Source organism: Rhinoraja longicauda, chromosome 25 (assembly GCF_053455715.1).
Source record: "Rhinoraja longicauda isolate Sanriku21f chromosome 25, sRhiLon1.1, whole genome shotgun sequence".
In the NCBI taxonomy this organism is placed as follows: domain Eukaryota; kingdom Metazoa; phylum Chordata; class Chondrichthyes; order Rajiformes; family Arhynchobatidae; genus Rhinoraja; species Rhinoraja longicauda.
In genome coordinates, this window is record NC_135977.1 from 22,132,584 (window position 1) to 22,155,307 (window position 22,724).

Below are 22,724 nucleotides of genomic sequence, written 5' to 3' on the forward strand. Positions count from 1 at the left end.
CGGAACTCCACAAGTCACTGACAGCCAACCAGAAAAAGCCGCCTTTATTGCCACTCTTTGCCTTCTGCCATCCAGACAATGAGCTATCCATGCTAGTAACTGCCCTTTGATACCATGGGCTCTCATCTTCCTCAGCAGCCTCCCATGCGGCACTTCATTAAAGGCTTTGAAAATTTAGGTAAACAACATCTACTGACGCTCATTTGTCTGTCCTGCTATTTACTTCTTCATAGAATTCCAGTAAATTTGTCAGGCTAGACCTCCCCTTCACAAAGCCATGCTGACTTCAGCCTATTTTATCATGAACTTCTAAGTACTCTGTAACCTCATCCTTTATAATGAACTCTAAAATCTTAGCAACCACCAGTCAGACTAATCGGCCTATTGTTCCCACTGTTCTGCTTTGCTCCCTATTTGTGCAGTGGGGTAATATTGGCAATTTTCCAAACATCTGGAACCACTCCTGACTCTAGTGATTCTTGAAATATCACTATCAATGCCTCCACAATCCCTAAAGCCACCTCTTTCAGAACCCTAGCATGCAGTCCATCCTCTCCAGGTGGCTTATCCACCTTCAGCCCTTTCAGCTTCCCAAGCACCTTCTCCCACTCTCTAGATACTTTTGTTTTATTAAGCAACTTAAATTCAATAACTGTTGTGACTGACTTGAAGTCATGCATCTGAATTATTAATGATTATGAAAATTAACCTTTATTTTATCCTGATGTTTAAATATCTTTTCCACGCATTTGTATTCAATCCACAAATTGAAGCAGATGTATTCCTTTAGTTAGGTTTCAGCATGTTTATCCATATGTTCAGGTTCAATCCCTCGTGGAAAGTTATCCTTTCCCAGCTATTTAGATCCACACAATTTAATGCCATTGTATAAAGCAATATGTATATATATATATAATCTATGTATATATAATATGATGTAATATATATATGTATATATAATATGATATAATATATATATATATATATATATATATAATATATAATATATATTCCTTTATTCGTCCCACACCGGGGAGTGTTACAGCAGCAAAGTGGATAGCAAGAGATCATTCATTATAAATAAAAGATTCATAAATTGTAATCAGTTTTCTGTGTATTCTTAGCTGCTATTGTTGACTCGTCTGCTGGGAGCAGTGCTGTTTGTGTAGTCTCACAACAGCGGGAAGGAAGGACCTCCTATATCTCTCCTTCACGCACTTGGGGTGAAGGAGTCTGTCACTGAAGGAGCTACTCAGTGCAGTAACAGTGTCCTGCATGGGGTGGGAGTCGTTGTCCAGCAGCGATGTTAGTTTTGCCATCCTCCTCCTCTCTCCCACCACCTGCACTGAGTCGAGGGGGAAACCCAGGACAGAGCTGGCCTTCCTGACCAGCTTGTCGAGTCTCTTCCCTTCCGCCACTGAGATGCTGCTGCTCCAGCAGACCACTCCATAGAAAATGGCCGATGCAACCAGAAGGTCCTTAGGAGTGCCCCCTGCACTCCAAAGGACCCGAGTCTCCTTAGCAGATAAAGTCTGCTCTGGCCCTTTCTGTATAGCGCATCGGTGTTTTCAGTCCAGTCCAGTTTATTGTTGATGTAGACACCCAGGTACTTATAAGAATCCACCCTCTCGATGTCCATTCCCTAGATGTTCATAATACTTGTTAATTATAACTCTTATCATTTACCCCAGCTTCTGTTCTCTATATGACGAAAAGAACTATGGTCTATGCCATCCCTGGAAATACATTCTTCATTACCCTCTGTTTACCCTCTTCCTTCAATGTGGAAGCCAGAAATGTGCAAACAACCAAAGCCTAACCAGTGATTCAAATATTTTGTATAATTCCTTGATATCTGTACTAATTCTCTTCACATACGACAAAGATTGTAGTATAACTTAATAAAAGCAAAGATTCACGTACATGCACACCTACCCCCCCAGTTCTCAGTTCCTACACCCTCTTTGAAACTGTTATTCTTTAATTCAACAGTTCTTTATTGTCATATATACTGAGGTGCTGTGAGATTATTTTTTTTTTGCATACAATTCTAATTATTATTATACATAAGCACAATCCTAGATTATTTTACAAAGTGTATGGAAATAGTCCACTGAGACAATATACAAGAGTCGCCAGGTTTTGGCGACATTTTCAAAGTCCAAATTGCTTTAAGTGCAGCTGGACGCAAAGGCCCCTTGTCTAGTTTACCTTGGAAAGACACAAAGAGCTGGAGTAACTCAGCAGGTCAGAAGAACATCCCTGGAGACTATGGATAGGTGACATTTTGGATCAGGACCTATCTTCAAGCTGTCATATTCATATTATCACTATTCATTCTTTCCAAAATACACCACTATGCACTTGTTAATTTTAAATCTCATGCCATTTATTTGCCTTATTCACCAGTATCTATGTTCTGAAATCTGTTGCTAAACTCCTCCCTGTTAACTGCATTTGAGTAGCAGAGAGGCTCAGTATATAAATATATATTGAATAGATTTATTTAGAGGGGTATCTCTGACTAGCTGTTTAATTCAATCAAACCACAAGAATGGCAAATCCTGCAAATTCCAAACGTGTTCCAATACCCAGAGTTACCCAGATACCCAGAGAAATTCGATGTTCTTCAATTTAAAAAAAAAACCAAATAAAAGCCAAGAAAAAAAAAATCAGAGGTTGAAATGCAACTGCTTTCTGATTGACATTTTTGACACTTTCACTCAAAAAGAACCACAGATAAATTTAAAGATAGATTATTGATAACTCATTTCTTGCAATCCCACAGAGATCAGTTTACGGCCATCATCAATCCCGCATTACCCTCTATTCCAGGCTCCTTTACAGCTGCCGTCTTATGTTGCCCACTACTGGGATGGCACACATCTGAATGTGGGCATTTACCTATATGCCCTTTGTACTACATTTTAATTGACTGATTGGAAGATACACTACGGAAACTGATCCTTCGGCCCACCGAGGCCACACCGAACACCCCCGTTCATCATAGTTTTATGTTATCACACCTTCTCATCCACTCACCACACACAGAGGCCAGTTAATCTACACGTGTCTTTAGCATTTGGGGTGGGAGCACCGGATGAAACCCACGCGGTCAGAGAACGTGCAAACTCCGCACAGACAGCACCTGAGACCAGGATCTACCAGCTGCGCCACTGTGGCATTTAAAAACAGGAAGAGAATAATTAAGGGAAGGGTGCAGGTTAAAATGATCTCATGTGAGGTCTAACGAGGCAGCAAAAATTACAGGCAATCATGAATATGAGTGAACATTATGCTGAAATGTCCAGTCACAAAAACAGCCAACAGATTTAAGTTATGAGAATACCAACATAATTCAACAGATTCGAGATGAATTCACAAGACAGGCCAAGGCTTCAATAAAATTAAAAGGATAAATAAATTTACATGAAAACGTTAAGAGCCTCCCACAATGATCTCCACCGGGGCCTCACGATTCTTCACCAAGTCCTGCCATGCTTTCTTCCCGCAGTCACTATATTTAGTAATAAATATAAAACGATCAAATGCAACTTTTTTTTTTTGCACGGCTCTAAATTCTTACCACGCAGCTTTAATGCAAAGATAAATCAAAAATGAAAACTGCTTTATAATAAACTTTGGTTTTTTTTGCATTGTAAACCCTCTCAACCCTCATTACGTGAATCTTTAAAGTGACACTGACTATAGGCCTGTGTACAAACCACAGCAAAGCGCATGAATCGGTCTAACTTACTTCGATATCGGCTCGATTTCCTTCTGATATGAGAACTGCAATGGGAGGTTTGTGTGTGGTGGTGGTTGGGAAGGTGGGGGGAGAGGTTATGGAATTAAACAAAAAAAAAGTCCACCCCCGCTACTACCGGCTCCTGGAGCCGTTTATATGCAAAACACTTTTTATGTCCTTCCTACCATCATCTCTGCATGCTGCTTACTGCAACCCGGCAGAGGCGGCAGCAGTGAGAGGGTCTGGATTGGGAGGAGGAGGGAGGGAGGGAGGGAGGGAGGGAGGGAGGGAGGGAGGGAGGGAGGGAGGGAGGGAGGGAGGGAGGGAGGGAGGGAGGGAGGGAGGGAGGGAGGGAGGGAGGGAGGGAGGGAGGGGGGAGTAAGGTTGCGAAGGATTCATTGGTGCCTTGTGCAGCGAACCGATTGCAATCTGGGTCAGTGTTTGCATCGATCTCGTTGATACTGGGCGGTGCGACCCTGGAATGGAGCCCCGGACTGGTTGATTGACAGCCGTGGTCTGGGTTCGGCTGGCTCACTAGCGACGGACACAGAGGCTGGGCTTGTTCCCCTTTAATAGCTGCGCTCCATTCTGCTACGGGCCTGAGTGTGTGTGTGTGGGGGGTTTATTTTTAATTGATAGCTGCACGTTTACGGAGCCGGTGTGCATGGAACGGGAGTTACATTCGCCACAAAGGAACTTTTTTTTTTCTTCTTAACATTTGCGCCTTAAAGAGGAAAAAAGAAAACAACCGCACTGCAAACCTCACCTGCTGAGATATTTGGTGTTGTTTGTAGCTGGGACTGCATTTTATCCGTGGTTTAAAGCCTGGAGAAAAAAAAATAACCTGAATTGAATTGGGGAAAGTGTTTTGTTTTTAAAATGAGTTTGAACGAGCATTCAATGCAAGCTCTGTCCTGGAGGAAGCTCTACCTAAGCAGGGCAAAACTCAAAGCTTCCAGCAGAACGTCAGCTTTACTGTCTGGTTTCGCCATGGTAAGTTTCTACAACCGCAGAACGATTGAAAAATTCACTGAGTTGTTATGTCAGTTTACCATCAAGTGATCCCAGTGTTATTTTAACATTTATTATCTGTTCCCTTTTTTTAATTATAAACGACCGACCACCAAAATAATCTTCCTTGGCGAGTGTTTTGTAGATTGACCGGTTATAAGTAGCGATGGACGCGCTACTAATAATGTCACAAATTAACATGGTCACACTTGTTTTGCGTTGAGTGCAGTCCGTGGATGATTCCCGCGCAGGAGTCTTAAAGCTCATTTTATTGGATTGTAAATGTCTGTAAATTTACTGTATCTTCAAACTGGAAATATATGCAAAGCAAAAGTGCGATTCAGTTACACAAGAGGAGTGAAATGAAAGGTGGAATCAAATAATGGCATCAGCAACATTTTTCTTTTCATTTCTAATACGCTGCGTGTAATGTTATTTGTAGGATAATTTAAAAAAATAATTCGAACATACCGTTTTGCTGAATTGCTTTTCTTTGTAAATCTTCACGCGTTCCCTTTCCAGGAAAAACCCTGCAGTACTGCAGTATATTTCCGCGTGTATACATGCTTTTTTTAAACGGCTGTTCTAATCAAATGTTAAATATATTTTCAAGGGCACAAAATTTATTTCAACTTTTGCTTTTCAACTCCACCGTTGAAATGAAAGGTTTAAAAAAAAATTTAATGCATGTTTTTAATTGGAGCGTTTTACATAAGTCGTTTTCATTGAATGCCAACGGCTAAAGATCTACGAGGGGAGAAGAGGGTTTTATTTTTCGGAGGATTGTGTATTATTTCTGCAAGTTGGATACAATACATTACAGATGTTCCCATTAGAACTAATCGTTCCAGTGCAAAATTGCCCATTAATACATGTTTATAATTCGTGTCAAAGAATACATGAAAAATAAATTTCCAGTCCTTTTATATTTTTTACACCTTGTACAGAGCAATTGTGGTTTAGAATTCTAACCCCGCGCCTCTACACCGTTCACCCATCGTGCTCTAAAGTTAATTGTGTCACGTTTCTATGGAGAACACAAGTATATTGGTACAAGTGAATATACCTCATCAACGAGTGTTTTTAAGGTTCTTAGCAATGTTGTGGATCATTTAAAGATAGTGAAAACTGGTACCTGGTTGCCTCCTTCTTTACGAATTCTAGACTTTCAGTAACCTACTATTAAAATGATTTAAAAACAGTATTTATTTTAAATATTTTTGTTGCAATCAGTAGAAGGAGAGTGATTTGGAGTTAACATTTTGGATGGTGATCTTCCAACAGAAGTCAAAGTTGTTGACTTGAAATATTAACTCTTTCAGTTAGTAATGTTGTAGGAGCTGTTAAAAAAATCCCCTTTTGTTTCAGATGTTAAGTAACTGCAGTATTTTATACGGAATATATATTTTTGTGAATTTGAATCAAAATTTGGATTTAGCAAATCTGTGGAAATAACTTCATGCTAATAATTAAGTTAGTTTTAGAGAAAAATCATTGAAACGGGCCCACTGAATCCATGCTCACGCATTCACAGTAATTCAATGTTATCCCACTTTCTCACCCTCTCCTCACACAAAGGGCAATTTACAGAGGGCAATTACCATGCAGACTCGCACATCTTTGGGATGTGGGAGGAAACTGGATCATCCGCAGGAAACCAACACAGTCACAGGGAGAACGTGTCGACACCACACAAACCCTGGGTCTCTGGTGCTTTGAGGCAGCAGTTCTGACAGCTACGCCACTGTGATGTTCAGATGTTCATGGTTCTAAAGATAAAACATACTTTCATACACCAAATCAATATAATACAAAAAGGAATTTGCATCCATCTTTAGCAGTGTTCTTTAATCTCCTCCAGTCACTAGACGGTGCTTAGGAAGGAACTGCAGATGATGGTATAAACCGAAGATAGATGCAAAATGCTGGAGTAACTCAGCGGGACAGGCTGAAGAAGGGTTTCTACTTGATCCATTCACAATTTTAATTCGATTGGGAAATTTATCAAACCTAATTGTACTTGTACTCTGATTTTAAATGGTCACCACCAAAAAGATGAAATCTTGACTAAAGTTAAAATAGTACAGTAGTTTCCTCCTCTCAAATTGCTTTTTTTAATTTCGGAAAGACTGCCTTTATTTTAATACCTGTTGTGTACTTGGATAATCTTAAATTGGTTAGTAGCCAAAGAGGTGCTTTAGAAGTGTGTTCAGTGTGTGTAATGGAGGAAATGAGGAAGGCAACAAGGATGTAAATTGAAAATTGAAAAACAGGCAATGTCCCGCCCCCTCCCTGACATTAGTCTGAAGAAGGGTCTTGACATGAAACGTCATCCATTCCTTCTCTCCAGAGATGCTGCCTGACCCGCTGAGTTACTCCAGCATTTTGTGTCTACCTTTGAAAATGGAAAAGTTGCAGGTGCTGAAAATCTGCATGTAAAAACAACATGCTGGAAATATTTGTCAAGTTAGGTTGCATGTGTGGAGGGCAAAACGAGTAACATTTAAGATTGTTGAATTTTTATCAGAAGTAGAAATAATGGACAGACTTTTTTTGTTATGAACGATGTATTGACCAGGAGATAGATCTTTATTCTTTAACATAGTGCCCTGAAATCTTTGGTATTCACGAAAGGACCTGATGGGCCTTGATTTAGTATCTTGCTTGATAATGCAGAATGGTATTTATTGTATTGGAGAATCAACTGAGTTTTGTACTCTGGTTTTGCACGACTCAGATGAAATCAACCAACTAAAGCATGAGACAGACTTTTAGTTGTTTTTTTTGCTGCAGAAATAGTTTAACCATTCACTGCCATGTATGTTGGGATTAAGTACAAAAGACTCACTGTCAAAATTATCCACTACCCAAAGATCCTTCCCTGCTTTTTGTTTATGCCTATGGGTGTAGTTTCAGAGATTTTTAGATAGGCACATGGTAAAGAAGGGACATGGATCACTTGCAGGCAGAGGAGATTAGTTTAACCTAGTTTTTTTTTAAAAGGAAACACAAAGTGCTCAAGTAACTCAGCAGGTCAGACCCTTCTTCAGACCTGATCCGAAACATCGCCTGTTCACGTGCTCCGGAGATGCTGCCTGACCCGCTGAGTTACTCCAGCACTTTGTCTTTTTATTTTGTAAATCAGCATCTGTAGTTCCTTGTGTATCCATCAACCTACCATCATGTTCCGCAAAGACAATGTGGGCCGATGAAGCTGTTCCTCGGTTGTACTGTTCGGCATTAACCTGCCTCTAACCTGCCTCTAATATAGTTTTTCTCCTTTAATATTCCAAGTTGAAGTTTGAACCTCTTCAGTGCACAGAAACAGCCTAATTCTCCATCTTTGTGTTATTCCTTTACTCCTGCAGTCGTTGGACGGTAGGGATAGTCATTCTTCAGTGTTTCTGTACGATCAGCCATGCAGAGTGTACCTTGTTGATTTTTTATATAACCAGCATACTCTGTGGCCTGCCTTACTGGCACCCTTTCCCCCAGGTTCTATGGCAGAAAATCCTGTTCCCCCTCTTTCTACCATCAATACGTCAATCCTCTGACATCTGTATGTGAGGCTTCTCTTCATGATGATGTTTGACTTTACAGCCGCATTTGAAATTGTCCATGGTGTCAGGCTTTATGTCCCATGTAAGTGGTTTGTCAAGTCAAGTCAAGTCAATTTTATTTGTATAGCACATTTAAAAACAACCCACGTTGACCAAAGTGCTGTACATCTGATTAGGTTCCAATGGGGGAAAAAAATAAATTAAAAAAAATAAAAATGAACCATACAGTAGCACGCAAACAGTTCACAGCGCCTCCTCAATGAGCCTCAAACGCTAGGGAGTAGAAATAGAAATAGTTTGTGTGGATGTCTCGTTTGAAGAGCAAGTACGATTAGTTAAATCATGTCCTGTTGCACTATTTGATTCAATACAGGGTCCAGTGGGCATGAGCATTATTTCAGTTAAGTCCTGGAAACAAATTATTTTCGTTTGTCATGGCACCATCTGCTGGTAGAACATCAAATGCTGTCAGAATTTGATATTAAATGATGCATTTTATTTTAACAAATTTTCAAAACATCTCATTTTCATAGTAGTTTTGATTTTCCATAACTTTTTGGAGTTGTACCGAGTGTTTATTGTATTTGAACCACACAATCTATAAAATACTGAGAAGATTGAAAGCAAATGGCATTTAAGATAGACTCAAAGTGCTGTAGTCACGTCTTTACTGTGGCATAATGGTGCATCGGTAGAATTGCTGCCTTGCAGCACCAGAGTGGGTCGCCCTGAACTGGCTCCGCCTAGGGGTCGGCCGGTTCAATGCCAACATACATCGTTGGGGCTTGCGTTCATCTTGCTTGCATTCATCAGCACCCTGCTTGCGTTCATCAGCAGCCTGCGTGTGTGGAGCAGACCAGCAAACGGCGCAGCACGTCATTTTTGACTGCGCTGTCCTCCGCCCCCCTGGTGGAGGGGTAGACCTCATGGCCCTTGACAACAGCACATTGCACTGGCTACAGCGCCTGGAGGACATTACATAACTTCTGCTGCCTCAAACGCAAGAAGAAGAAGCAGCACCAGAGATTCGGGTTCGATCCTGACAATGCTGCTGTCTGTATGGGGTTTGTACATTATCTCTGTGACCGCGAGGGTTTTCTCTGGGTGCTCTGGTTTCCTCCCACACTCCAAAGATGTACAGGTTTGTAGGTTAGTCGGCTTCGGTAAAAATTGTAAATTGTCCTTGGAATGTAGGATAGTGCTAGTGTACTGGGTGATTGCTGCTCAGCACGGACTCAACAAAGACGTGTGCCGAAGAGCCTGTTTCCACGCTGTATCTCTAAAGTCTAAACTCAATGGGTCAGGCAGCAACACTGGAGAAAAAGGATAGGTGATGTTTTGGGTCGGAACCCTTCTTCAGACAAATTGTATTTGTATTGATACTTAAATCTATTCTAAAATCTTAAAGCACATGCAGTTTTGCGGAAGGAAAAATCATAGCAAGTTAATCTTTCAAGTATAGTCTTGATTTGGGTTTTTTTAATAGCTTACTTGATGCCAGGATTCTGCCAAAATGACATTTCCTGTCCCCTGCACCTACTTTTGAATCAAATAGCATAACTGGACATGATTTGACCAATCATATCTGCTCTTCAAACGAAGCATTCAATAACTTCTGAAACCTATGCGGATTGGTTCGTTCTCTCGAACATAAATTTGTGTACCTTGTGTGTTGTGACTGTTGGCAGACCAATTTCCCTCTGCGGATGAATGAACTTTATCATTTTGTATTGTATGTGGTGGTCAGAATGTTATTTACTGAGGTTTCTTTTTTTTCTAACAAGAAATAAACTAATGTTCAAGCTGGCTTGGGCATCTGACCAAAGTAGCAAGCCATTGTTTACAAAGTTGTTTGTGTGGTACGAGTGTATTTGTGTCAAAGTGCATTTTGTCAAATGATTAATTCTGATCTTTTACCATTGTTGTTACTTGGTGATCTGTTTGACCAGTGCTTTACTCCAATGTTTTTATTAACTCAAAATGGGCTCCAATATTAGGCACTTAATATTGTGCATTTAATGCTTCTCAAATCAAAAAAGAGATTTTTAATTATTTGAAACTAATTTGGAGTGTCAAAGTTTTTCTGGAGTGTAGACATTTTCTGTCAGTTTATTGTCGGTGCTAGAGATTTGGACTGATCCTTGTGATCCAGGCTTGGGGAATCTGAAGTTACATTTAAGTTGTGTCCACTTTTTTGATGTACTTAAGTTTACTTCTTCAAATAGTGTGTAGGCGGCTCCTGCATTACGGCCATTCAGTTAACAGAAATTCTCCCTTGCAGAATTCACAGAATGCTACCTAGAAATCTGAGGTAGAGTCATGCAGCAAGGAAAAAGGCCCTTCGACCCAGCTTGCCCATATTGACCAAGGTGCCCCAGCTTCATCTGTTCCACCTGTCTGCATTTGGTCTATATCCCTCTAGGCCTTTCCTATCCATGTGCCTGCCCAAATGTCTTTTAAATGTTGTTTCGTATCTGCCTCAACTACCTCCTCCGACAGCTCGTTCCATATATCCTCCGCCCTCTGTGGGGGATAAAGTTGCCCCTTGGGTTGCTATTAAATCTTTCCCCTCACATTAAACCTGTGTCCTCTGGTTCTTGATTTTCCCCTACTCTGGGTAAAAGACTCTCTCCATCCACCCTATCCATTCCCCTCATGTGAAATAAATACACTCACTGAATTTACATGCAGGGAAAGGGGGGAGGGGCGGTGGCGGGTTTGGAGGCAAATAAAGTACTTTTCTTGCCTTGTGTTTCTGGACTATATGGCAAAATCTTGATACAGACCGCTTAGTGGGAATGTAACCTTCCCACCCCCTGTAAAACGGGCCTTGTGGAAGAAGCATGAAAAAAACATGGACACAAATTAAACTCCCTTAAGATCCCTCAAAGTCTTGATCACAATAATCAGCTCAAATTTCCACTGTTGAAGATAAAATTACAGAAAAATTATATGCTGCAAATTAGTGGAACTTCCTCGTACAGTGGTAGATTTCAGAATCTTGATTCTTGCCCTTCATGACATTTTCTGGCTTCTGCCACCACAATTATGCTCAAATATTTGTCCCAACATGGTAACTTTCCTTATTCTTACCTAGTCTTGTTTCCCCCTCTGAGATTAGTTATTCTTTCTTGTACTTCCCTGCCCATGGTAACTTCTCTAAAGCCTTTGTCTATGTTACCTCCCTCAATGATTTAAAACCTCTAATAATCTTCTCCATTAACTGGCTTTTAGAAACATCCAACACTGCAGCTATTGCACTTCCTGCTATGAGCACCACGTGGTTGTTGCATGTGCTGCTACAAAATGTATTGCTTTTATTTCTGAGGCTACTCAAAATCTTCCAATCCCACAACCTTCAAGATTGAGGACAACAGGAGCACAGGAATATTGTTGGGGATTATTTGGGGGGTTATAAATTTACGTGAAAGTAGCATTCTTTAATTCTAAACAAGAACTAGTCTTCAGAATATTGTCATGTACATTGAAAGCAGTAAACACAAATAGCCAGGGTAACTCAGCGGGTCAGACAGCATCTCTGGGGAAAAGGAATGGGTGATGTTTTGGGTTGAGACTCTTCTGAAGAAGGGTCTCAACCAAAAACGGAGTTACTCCAGTTTTTTGTGTCTACCTTTGGTTTAAACCAGCATCGGCAGTTCTTTCCAATGCATTTCAAAAGCAGTAATCAACTTGAAATTAAAAGGACAGCTTTGCAAACAGACAGACTATCTACTAAGATCATTGAAAATGTCAAACGCAAGGAACTGCAGATGCTGGTTTACAAAAAAATATACAAAGTGCTGGAGCAACTTAACAGTTCGGGCAGCATCCATGGAGAACAAGGATAGGTGACATTTCGGGTTGGGATCCTTCTTCAGACCCGAAAAGTCAACTATCTGTTGAATCTGAAGAATAGTCCCAACCCTGGGATGGCTGCCTGACCCGCTGAGTTACTCCAGCACTTTTAAGTTCATGAGACACAGGAGTGAAATTAGGCCATTTGGCCCATCGAGTCTGCTCTACCATTCAATCATGGCTGATCTATTTTTTCCCCCTCAACCCCATTCTCCTGTCTTCTCTCTGTAACGTTTGACGCCCTTACTAATCAAGAACCTATCAGTCTCTGCTTCAAAAATACCCAATCAACTTTTCCTCTACTGCTGTCTGTGGAAATGATTTCTACAGATTCACCATCCTCTGGCTAAAGACTACTTTGTGTCTTTATTGTCTTGCATCCAACCGGAGATCTTCCAACTTAAGTTATTTCACACCTTTGTGATAGAGATGGAGGCAACATCCAGACCAGACTTATTTGTCATTTGACACATCAAGCAATGGCATTGGTAAATTGGTAAATCTGTCAATAAATGGGATAGTTCTATACTCAAGAGTCTGCCCTCATAACACTAATTTTGGGCATCTGGGTTCTCTGTCCTCAGAAGCCTTTATCCATTCGAATTACTGTGTCCCAGCAAAGATGTTTGACCATTCAGATATGTCTTGGAACCTAGAGCGCATCTCATTGTAAATATATAATTCTGCAAAGTTACTTATCTGCATTCAATGTTAAAGTTTAGATCATTATAACAATTGAAACTGTAGTTAATTGTTTATTGTTATCTTTGAGTTTAGTTTTGGAGATTCTACCAAGAAGCTTTCCAACAGTCCTTACCCATGTCTCTCACTGGACTGTCTTGGAAATATACACCCCTACTCACCAGCACTGGCTGTATCTTCACAAAGATTGCAGTGGTTCATAAAGGAAGCTCACGCATTCTTCTTGGGGCTAATTAGAGATAAACACTGAGAAAGGAATAAATAATCCAATGGGAATGAAATCATTACACAAAATAATGTCCCCTAAAGCATTGGTGTTTTTGTTTTGTAGCCTAATTACATCTGTGGCAGTGGATAACATTGTGAAATGGAGCAGCCTTTTGTTACTCGATGAATGCTTTCATTGGAAAGATACTTGCTTGAACTAATTGCAGAATAAGTCAGTGCTGTATACCCTCAACCAAATGAAGTTGCTTTTAAGTTAATAAAACTGCATATTTTTCTCAGTCACTGGATTTGAACACATCTGTTTAAATAAACAAGTATTCTTGAACCATCTAACTCGGTGGTTTAGTGCTGGCAAGAAGCCTTTCACTTGCTTTGGAGATCTTGGCTGTGATCATCGCCAGCTGATCTTGGAATGGCGGTTGATTTTCATGTTACTGTTCTGTCCATGGTTTGTTGTGGCAGCTTGCATAAGTCAGGAAACTGTTTTGTGCAAGTGAAACTGCACTCAAAATGAAACCGGTTTCACAGGAAGCTTGTGAAAGCTGCATTTGTTTAGCATCATTGCAGCTTTGGAACTTCATGATCAGTGCCATAACTTTGAAGTCCAGCTTTTCTTAAAGGTAGGGAAATACAGTCCCAAATTTTGCGTAGACATTTAGATACAGTTGATCTGTGTCGGAGGCAGTGGGCTACAACTATTGGAAAGAAGAGGAGTAATATTTGTGTTAGTGAAGAATAGATTAGCTAAAAACCTAAATGAAAAACAAAATGGGCCTGGAAATGGAAGGCCAACTTGTGCTTAGCCATAGACATACAGCATGGAAACGGGCCCTTTGGCACTACTTGACCATGCTGACCAAGATGCCCTATCTTCGCTAGTCCCACCTGCCCACGTTTGGTCCATATCCCTCTAAATATTTTATGTACTTCCTTTTACTTGTGTAGAAATGTGAGCTGTAAGGTGAAATGGGCAAGATTTAATGGAGATGTGTGTGCCAAGTTTTTTTTTAACGCAGAGTGGTAAAGGTGGTGGAGGCAGATATAATAGTGGCTTTTAGATAGGCCCTTGAATATGCAGGGAATAGAGAGATATGGATCATGTGCAGGCAAAGGAAATCAAGAAATGGCATTATGTTCAGCACAGACATTGTGGGCTGAAGGGCCTGTTCCTTGTTCATTGTTCTATGATCTTTCGTGATATTGGGGGGGGGGGGGGAGAAAGATCAAACACTGAACAGATCAAGATAGTTTGATATGTTGTTTGGGGCTCAGTTTTTTAGTGCAATTATACTTTGGTGGGGAAATAACAGGTCCAGGTTAATATCTAATTATCTTTGGCTTTCATTAACCTTTATCTCTACAATTCAGGAATAGATTCGCGGTAAAGTGCAAGTGGCTATTGAATCTGATCACTTCCAAAGAGTACATCCATTTTACCCCTTTTTTTGTTGCCCAGTATTTTTCTTATTGCCATTCATCTATTTACTCTATCTAAATTCTCCGTAATGCTGAACACTCGTATCATATCCCTTTAATGAAGAGATCTGCTTTGGCGTGTACGCAATTGGATGTCACTAGGTTGCTGTTTGTATTCAAGTAGTTGAAGTACTGAATAGTCATTTGCTATTGCAGATTCACAAGTTACAAAAAAGATATTAAACTCCAGAGAAAAACAAATAGTGAAAGAAGTGCAGATGAATAGTGCAGGAAAAGACCATACAATTTAATAGACAATAGGCGCAGGAGGAGGCCATTCGGCCCTTTGAGCCAGCACCGCCATTCAATGTGATCATGGCTGATCATTCTCAATCAGTACCCTGTTCCTGCCTTCTCCCCATACCCCCTGACTCCGCGATCCTTAAGAGCTCTATCTAGCTCTCTCTTGAATGCATTCAGAGAATTGGCCTCCACTGCCTTCTGAGGCAGAGAATTCCACAGATTCACAACTCTCTGACTGAAAAAGTTTTTCCTCATCTCAGTTCTAAATGGCCTACCCCTTATTCTTAAACTGTGGCCCCTTGTTCTGGACTCCCCCAACATTGGGAACATGTTTCCTGCCTCTAACGTGTCCAACCCCTTAATAATCTTATACGTTTCGATAAGATCTCCTCTCATCCTTCTAAATTCCAGTGTATACAAGCCTAGTCGCTCCAGTCTTTCAACATATGACAGTCCCGCCATTCCGGGAATTAACCTAGTAAACCTACGCTGCACGCCCTCAATAGCAAGAATATCCTTCCTCAAATTTGGAGACCAAAACTGCACACAGTACTCCAGGTGCGGTCTAACTAGGGCCCTGTACAACTGCAGAAGGACCTCTTTGCTCCTATACTCAACTCCTCTTGTTATGAAGGCCAACATTCCATTGGCTTTCTTCACTGCCTGCTGTACCTGCATGCTTCCTTTCAGTGACTGATGCACTAGGACACCCAGATCTCGTTGTACGTCCCCTTTTCCTAACTTGACACCATTCAGATAATACTCTGCCTTCCTATTCTTACCACCAAAATGGATAACCTCACACTTATCCACATTAAACTGCATCTGCCATGCATCTGCCCACTCACACAACCTGTCCAAGTCACCCTACAACCTCATAGCATCTTCCTCACAGTTCACACTACCACCCAGCTTTGTATCATCTGCAAATTTGCTAATGGTACTTTTAATCCCTTCATCCAAGTCATTAATGTATATTGTAAATAGCTGCGGTCCCAGCACCGAGACTTGCAGTACCCCACTAGTTACTGCCTGCCATTCAGGATTAATTCCAAGAAAATTAATAAAGATTGAAATATTTCACCCATTTGGTGGGAATAATAGAACATAGAAGTATACAGCCACAGGAACAGGCCCTTCAGCCCACTTCTCTGTCCTGAACATAAATGACAAAGATAAACAAACCTCTTCTGCCTACATATGATCCATTCCTTGCATATTCGCATGCCTATCCAAAAGCTTCTTAAGCACCACTATTGTATCTGCCTCCACCACCACCACCCCTGGCCACATTTTCCAGGTATTCACCAACCTCTGTGTAAAAACAAAAATTTGTCTGCACATCACCTTTAAACTTTGTCCCTCTCATTTTAAAGTAATGCTCCCTACTCTTTGATATTTCCATCCTGAAGGGGAGAAAAGATTCCCCTATCCAAATGGGCCCACTCTATATATACTTTTCTCAAATGTGAATACTAAAGATCTTTAACTGGGTCTAGTTATTGTCTTGGACTGAACTAATATCCCAGGAAGGGACGAGACGTTTTAGTTCAGGATTATTATGCAGTAGTCAGTAAAGAATTGTGAATGCGACCGTAAAATTTGAATTTTATAAATGAGGTGCGAAGCCCAGAGAAAATAAAGTTGTACAGCACAGAAACACACCCAGAACTATTAACTCAACAATTATTTCATGTACTGCAGGATTAATTACAAATAATTGTTTTCTTTTTTCTTTGTAGGTAGCCATGGTGGAAGTGCAACTTGAATCTGGGCACAATTACCCACCAGGTCTTTTGATTGCTTTCAGTGCCTGCACAACTGTGCTTGTTGCAGTGCACCTTTTTGCTCTGATGATAAGCACTTGCATCCTTCCGAACATCGAGGCCGTCAGCAACGTCCACAATCTCAATTCTGTCCACGAGTCGCCCCACGAGCGAATGCACAGGCACATTGAACTTGCGTGGGCCTTCTCCACCGTTATCGGGACCTTTCTTTTCCTTGCGGAAGTCGTACTGCTATGTTGGGTTAAGTTTCTTCCATTAAAGACGCATCCTGTGGAAAAGAATATAGAAAGTAATTCTACATCAATATCGCCTGGAAAAGCAGCAGCTATTACCTCCACGGTCATTATGGTGCCCTCTGGAATAATCTTTATCATTTTTGCAGTTCACTTCTATCGGTCGTTGGTGAGCCACAAAACTGAGCGAGTGGAAAGAGAATTAGATGTACTTGTGCAATTGCAGGATCAGCTGGACAGAGGGGACACATTGCACCCTACTGGTTCTCACTTTGGATAGGATTAGTTGTCCACTCTTGGAGGAATAGCCTTATGACTAGTTTACAGTACTCGGTGTGTGAGATGACTGAACTGTTGTACAATCAGTCTACAGGAACTGCCAAATCCTCAATACTACTCTTGGATATGTTGGGACAATAGCCAGTGGAGAAAACCACTACTTTTGTCCCTCGTTTATAAGCTAAAATTAAAATGACAAAGTGCATGCATTTACTTGGATTTGTACAGAATTTTAATTGGATTGTTGAAACTTTCATTATTAAAGAGATGGCGTGTATGTGTGTTATATGGAGTGTCTTGATAACCATAAGATGATTTAATGTAATATACAGGTTTCATCATTTATAAAGCATTGATTTATAGGATATGAAGTGACATTCAAGCAACAGCTGTCATTTGCAGCTAACCTGTGATTGAGTTGTGAGGGAATTTTTTTACTTTGGTCAGAAACAAATAATTGACAATTTGCGCTGTGTGATAAAGTGTCTCTTGACTGTCCAAGAACTAACTACTTCCTTTATCCATACAAATATCTGTCCTTGTGTACAGCACTGTGCCAGCCCTCTTTTTGAGAGATTTAAGTTGCCTCTTTTGAACACAACATACTAAATCACACTGCTTTATTTCATCCCATTCCTCTCTCTTTTATTGCCAATCACTTTAAATCTGTGCCACATATCACCGACCATCCTGTTGGTGTATGGTGTATTCTCTGTCAAGCCTTTAAATATCTTTCATTTAACTTTAGTCAGTTGGCATTGTTTACCAGTCTAGTATATCCCCCTCTATTCAAGGTTGTTACTAGATACCATGTTGTTTAGGGGAAATGAGAAAGGAAATGTAGTTTGATAAAAGACTGGCAGGCAGATTGCTCTGGGAACTATTGAGTTAAGGATGGAGAACCAGTAGAATTCTATTCTATCTAATGGAATAGATGAGGGACAACCAGGAAAGTGGTGTAACTAGATTCTCAGAAGGCCTTATATCCTTCTTGGAGACTGGTGAACAAGGTTAGCTCCTGTAGAATTGGGAATGATCTAACAATCTCAATTGATAGTAGACACAAAATGCTGGAGTAACAGCGGGACAGGCAGCGTCTCTGGAGAAAAGGAATGGGTGACTTTTTCAGTCGAGACCCTTCAGACTGATGCCAGGGGAGGGGGCGGGACAAGGATAGGATGTAGTCAGAGACAGGAAGACTAGTGGGAAGACTGGGAAGGAGGAGAGGGTAGAGAGGGAAAGCAGGGTTAGAGTTAGAGAAGTCAAAGTTCATACTGCTGGGGTGTAAACTACCGAAGCGAAATATGAGGAGCTGTTCCTCCAATTTGTGCTGGGTCTCACTCTGACAATGGAGGAGGCCCAGGACAGAAAGGTCAGATTGGGAATGGGAGGGGGAGTTGAAGTGCTGAGCCACCGGGAGATCAGGTTCGTTAAGGCGGACTGAGCGGAGCGGAAACGATCGCCGAGTCTGCGCATGGTGTCATTGATGTAAAGAAATTGACACCTGGAACAGCGGATACATTAGATGAGGTTGGAGGAGGTGCAGGTGAACCTCTGCCTCACCTGGAAAGACAGTTTGGGTCCTTGGATGGAGTTGAGGAGGGATGTAAAGGGACAGGTGTTGCATCTCCTGTGGTTGCAGGGGAAAGTACCTGGGGAGTGGGTGGTTTGGGTGGGAAGGGACGAGTGGACCAGGGAATTTCGGAGGGAACGGTCTCTGCGGGAAGCAGAAAGGGGTGGAGATGGGACGATGTGGACAGTAGTGGGATCCCGTTGGAGGTGGCGGAAATGTTTGAGGATAATACGTTGTATGCGACGGCTGATGGGGTGGAAGGTGAGGACAAGGGGGGCTCTGTCCTTGTTACAAATAGGGGGAGCAAGAGCGAAACTGCGGGATATTGAGGAGACCCTAGTGAGAGCCTCATCGATAATGGAAGAGGGGAAACCCTGTTTCCTAAAGAATGAGGACATCTCTGATGCCCTTGTATGGATTGAGAGTTGGTTAATGGTTTGAAAACTGAGTGGGAATAAATGGGTTCAAACAATCTGTGGCTGTGGTTTGTGAAGAACTACTGCAATGATTGGTGCTTCTGCCCCAACTTGTGACCACCGATATCACTGACAACTTGTGACAATGAACATGAGTGATGTACCTTGTGGGCCAAATATAACAATTCCAAATTTGCTAAGGATGCAGAAAGCCTTTGGGGGGGGTTATGCATGTGCCACGTGAGTCTGTCCAATGTGGATTAAAAACATTTTAATCCGGTTCTGAAACATTTGAAAGAATGCAGAAGAACTTCACTGACTAGGGAAAAAACGAAGCGGTTCTCCTTCAAACAAAGGTGGCTATAAGGGGATCTCACAAAATGAAGTGTGGATATGCAAGGAACCGAAGACGCTGAAATCTAGAGCATAATACGAAGTGATGAAACTCAGTGGATGGAGCAGCATCTGAAGGGATTGGATAGACGGTGCTTTGGGTCGATACTTTGTGTAGGGTTAGTGATTGGGATTTGGAATAATGATAAATCAACTACAGATGCTGAAAATAGGATTTTAAAACAAAAACTTGACTGTTTAGGCAGTATTTGTGGAAAGTGAAATGAAGTTATTTCAAGTTAAAGACCCTACAAATAGAATGGAGGTGACTGGAAAAACCACAAGGAAGATTAAGTCCGAGTTATGCAGCACAGAAGCAGGGTTCTTCACCCTAACCTGGCCATGCTAACTGTGGTGGTTGCTTGAGCTAGTCCCATTTGCTTATATTTAGTCTAGATTCCCCAAAAGCTTTCCTATTTCTATTCATGTACCTGTCCAAATATCTGTTAAATGTACCTATCCACTTTCCAAAAACAACTTGAATCATATACCTACCACTCTCAGTGTGGGGAAAAAAGTGGTCCCTTTTAAATCTTTCCCCTCACACCTTCAACCTACTTAAATGCCACTAAAGTGTCTTCCTCCACCACCACCACCCTTAACAATGTTCTAAGGCTCTGTCATTCACTCTGCATGTCTTACCTTGGTTTAACTTGCATGAATGCATCACTTATGAGTTAACTTCCATCTGCCATTCCTTGGCCCACTTTCCCAGTTGATCAAGATCTGTTTGTAGCCCGAGACAAACTTCTTCACTGTTCGCCATAAGTAATTTTGGTGTCATCTAAAAAGATAAAGACCTTGCCAACTACGTTCTCATGCAAATCACTAATATATCACAACAGTGGATCATTGCAGTGCACCACTGGTCACAGATATCTGATCTGAATATCAATCCTCCAAGACCACCCTCTGACTTTTACCACCAAGTCAATTTTGTATCTAATTGGCCAGCTCACTCTGTATCCCAAGCAATCTCCCCTTCCAGACCAACTTATCATCTGGGACCTTGTCAAAGGTCTTGTTGAAATCTATTTCGACAACGTCAACCAGCCTGACCGTGTCAATTCTTTTGATCATTTCTTCAAAGAAGCAAATTTGTGAGATGCTATTTTCCCATACTCAATCCCTTGCTGACCATCCCAAATCCGTCCTAGCCTTTCCAAATGTAGATAATTCTGTCTCTCTGAATAGCATCCAGTAACTTTCTTGCCACTGATGGTAAGCTTACTGGTATGTAATTCCTTGTCTTGTCCTTGAAGGCCACATTACCCACTCTCCAGTCTTCCAGTACCCCACCCTTACCAAAAGATGATGCTGGTATCTTTTCAAGGACCCCTGTGATTTCTTCCCTTGCTTCCCTCAATGTCCTAGGCCAAATTTGACCTGGCCCCAGGAATTTATCAACTTTATGTGGCTCAAATCCATCAGTACCTCTTCTGTTTAGTCGAGAGGAGTCTGCATCACTGATCTGTGATTTATTGGAATTATCCTAGCTTCTATTGTATTATGCACAGTAAATACAGATGGAAAGTATTAATTTATGACCTGTCCCATTTCCTGTGGTTCTCTACATAGATCCCCACTCTAATCTTTAAGGGGACCTACTCTTCCGTGCTTGCCTTCTGCTCTTAATATACGTAGAATCTTTTGGGATTCTCCTTTGCCTTGTGTCCCCTTTTTGATCTCTGTAGGATAGTTAAAGTTTCTAATACCTGGGTGTTAACCTGTTGACCTATCCTGGGCCCAAGACATACATGTAATTACAAAGGAGACGTGCCAGCGCCTCTACTTTCTAGTAATTTAAAGCAATTCAGCTCGTCACTGAATACTCACACAAACTTACATTGGAAAGTATCCTGATTGGTTGCATCATGACCTGGTTCAGCAATTCCGAAGCACAAGAGGCTAGAGAATGGTGGACTCAAACTGGTCCATCATGGGCACAGCCCTCCCCACCATCAAAAGTTCTTATGTGAAGTACTTGCTCAAGAAGATAGCATCCATCGTCAAAGATTCCCACCATTCGGGTCATGCCCTCTTACTGCTACAGTCAGGAGGCACAGAAACTTGAATCCGCACATCACCAGGTTCAGGGACAGCTACTTTCAAACAACCATCAAGTTCTTGAACTGACTAGCGCAACCCTAATCCAACATCAGCAAAGGAACATTACAGACTACCTCTTGCACAACCATGGACTTGTTTTTTCCAGTTGAGGTTTTGCACTAATATCTTGCTTTTAATGCCGTCTTTGTTTTCACTCATAGAATTTATGTATCATTTACCTGTAATTTATGTTTTTTGTGTTGTCTGAGTCTATGACTGATGCTGCTGCATGTAAGCTTTTCATTGCACTGGTATCTCACCGTACTTGTGCACATGACAATACACTCGACTTGATTTCTATCTTAAGGGCACTCCTACATCTATATACTAAAACTCGTTTGTTTGTTCCTGAACTACAGCCAAAACGGTACACGATAGCATAACAATTTTAGGCCCACCTTACCGTCGTCCCTTTGGTGCTAATGAAAGAAGTTTCATTGAAATCGGTGTTATATTTTTCAAATTATTCACATTTTAAAGTTTAAATCTATCTCCGGGGGGGGAAGGGGGATGAGGGAGGAGTAGGGAGAGGAGGCAGGAGAGGTTTGGGCTCAATGGGTCCACTTGGTCTAGTTCCTTATAATGCTCGAGGGATTTTCTTGATCCCAGCTGCTAATACCTGACCACCTGTATCCTGACTGGTGCCTCATTGTCCCTTGTCAGCCAGCGTTCACTCATCTTGCCAGCTTTGCCTTTCACTCTAGCAGGACCACACTGACCCTGAACACTACCCGATCTCACTTTCAAAAGCGTCCTCCAAACCAGATGTCTCTTTATCTGCTGACAGTCTCTCCCAATGAACTTCAAGTTCCTGTGTAATGTCATCACAATTAGCCTTACCCCAATTTAGGATTTTAATTTTTTTGACCAGTGCTACCTTTTTCCATAACTATCTTGAAACTATTAAAATTATGGTCACTACAGTAGTTCCAAACTGGTCCCCACTAACACATCTGCCACTTGTTTAACCTCATCACCAAATCAAGACGGTATGCTGATGGAAAAAGATCATTGATAAATGGAGGTTAATTTTTAATTGATATATATATATCAATATATTGGACCTTTTTGGCTGCAAAAAATCATTGGTAATTTCCTTTGCATCGGTAGT

General features: G+C 41.3%; 2 protein-coding genes across 6 annotated transcripts in view; one reads left to right on the forward strand and one right to left on the reverse strand.

The window, feature by feature from the left end:
* kdm2bb (lysine (K)-specific demethylase 2Bb) overlaps positions 1 to 3,920 on the reverse strand; it is a 179,125-nt gene extending 175,205 nt beyond the window's left edge. For 2 of the 5 annotated variants that reach the window (XM_078421646.1, XM_078421645.1), the window contains exon 1: positions 3,758 to 3,920. The gene's annotated coding sequence lies outside the window, so the exon portion shown is untranslated. Of the gene's footprint in view, positions 1 to 3,042; positions 3,061 to 3,429; positions 3,518 to 3,757 lie in introns of those variants that run through there. The other 3 variants (XM_078421647.1, XM_078421644.1, XM_078421650.1) reach the window with 3 other exon arrangements.
* A 219-nt stretch (positions 3,921 to 4,139) lies between these two features.
* Positions 4,140 to 22,105, forward strand: LOC144605950 (calcium release-activated calcium channel protein 1-like). Its single transcript, XM_078421657.1, has 2 exons — positions 4,140 to 4,741; positions 16,566 to 22,105. Exons 1-2 carry the CDS (start codon positions 4,628 to 4,630, stop codon positions 17,121 to 17,123), a joined length of 672 nt encoding a protein of 223 aa, XP_078277783.1. The 5' UTR covers positions 4,140 to 4,627; the 3' UTR covers positions 17,124 to 22,105.
* The last annotated feature ends 619 nt before the right edge of the window (positions 22,106 to 22,724 follow it).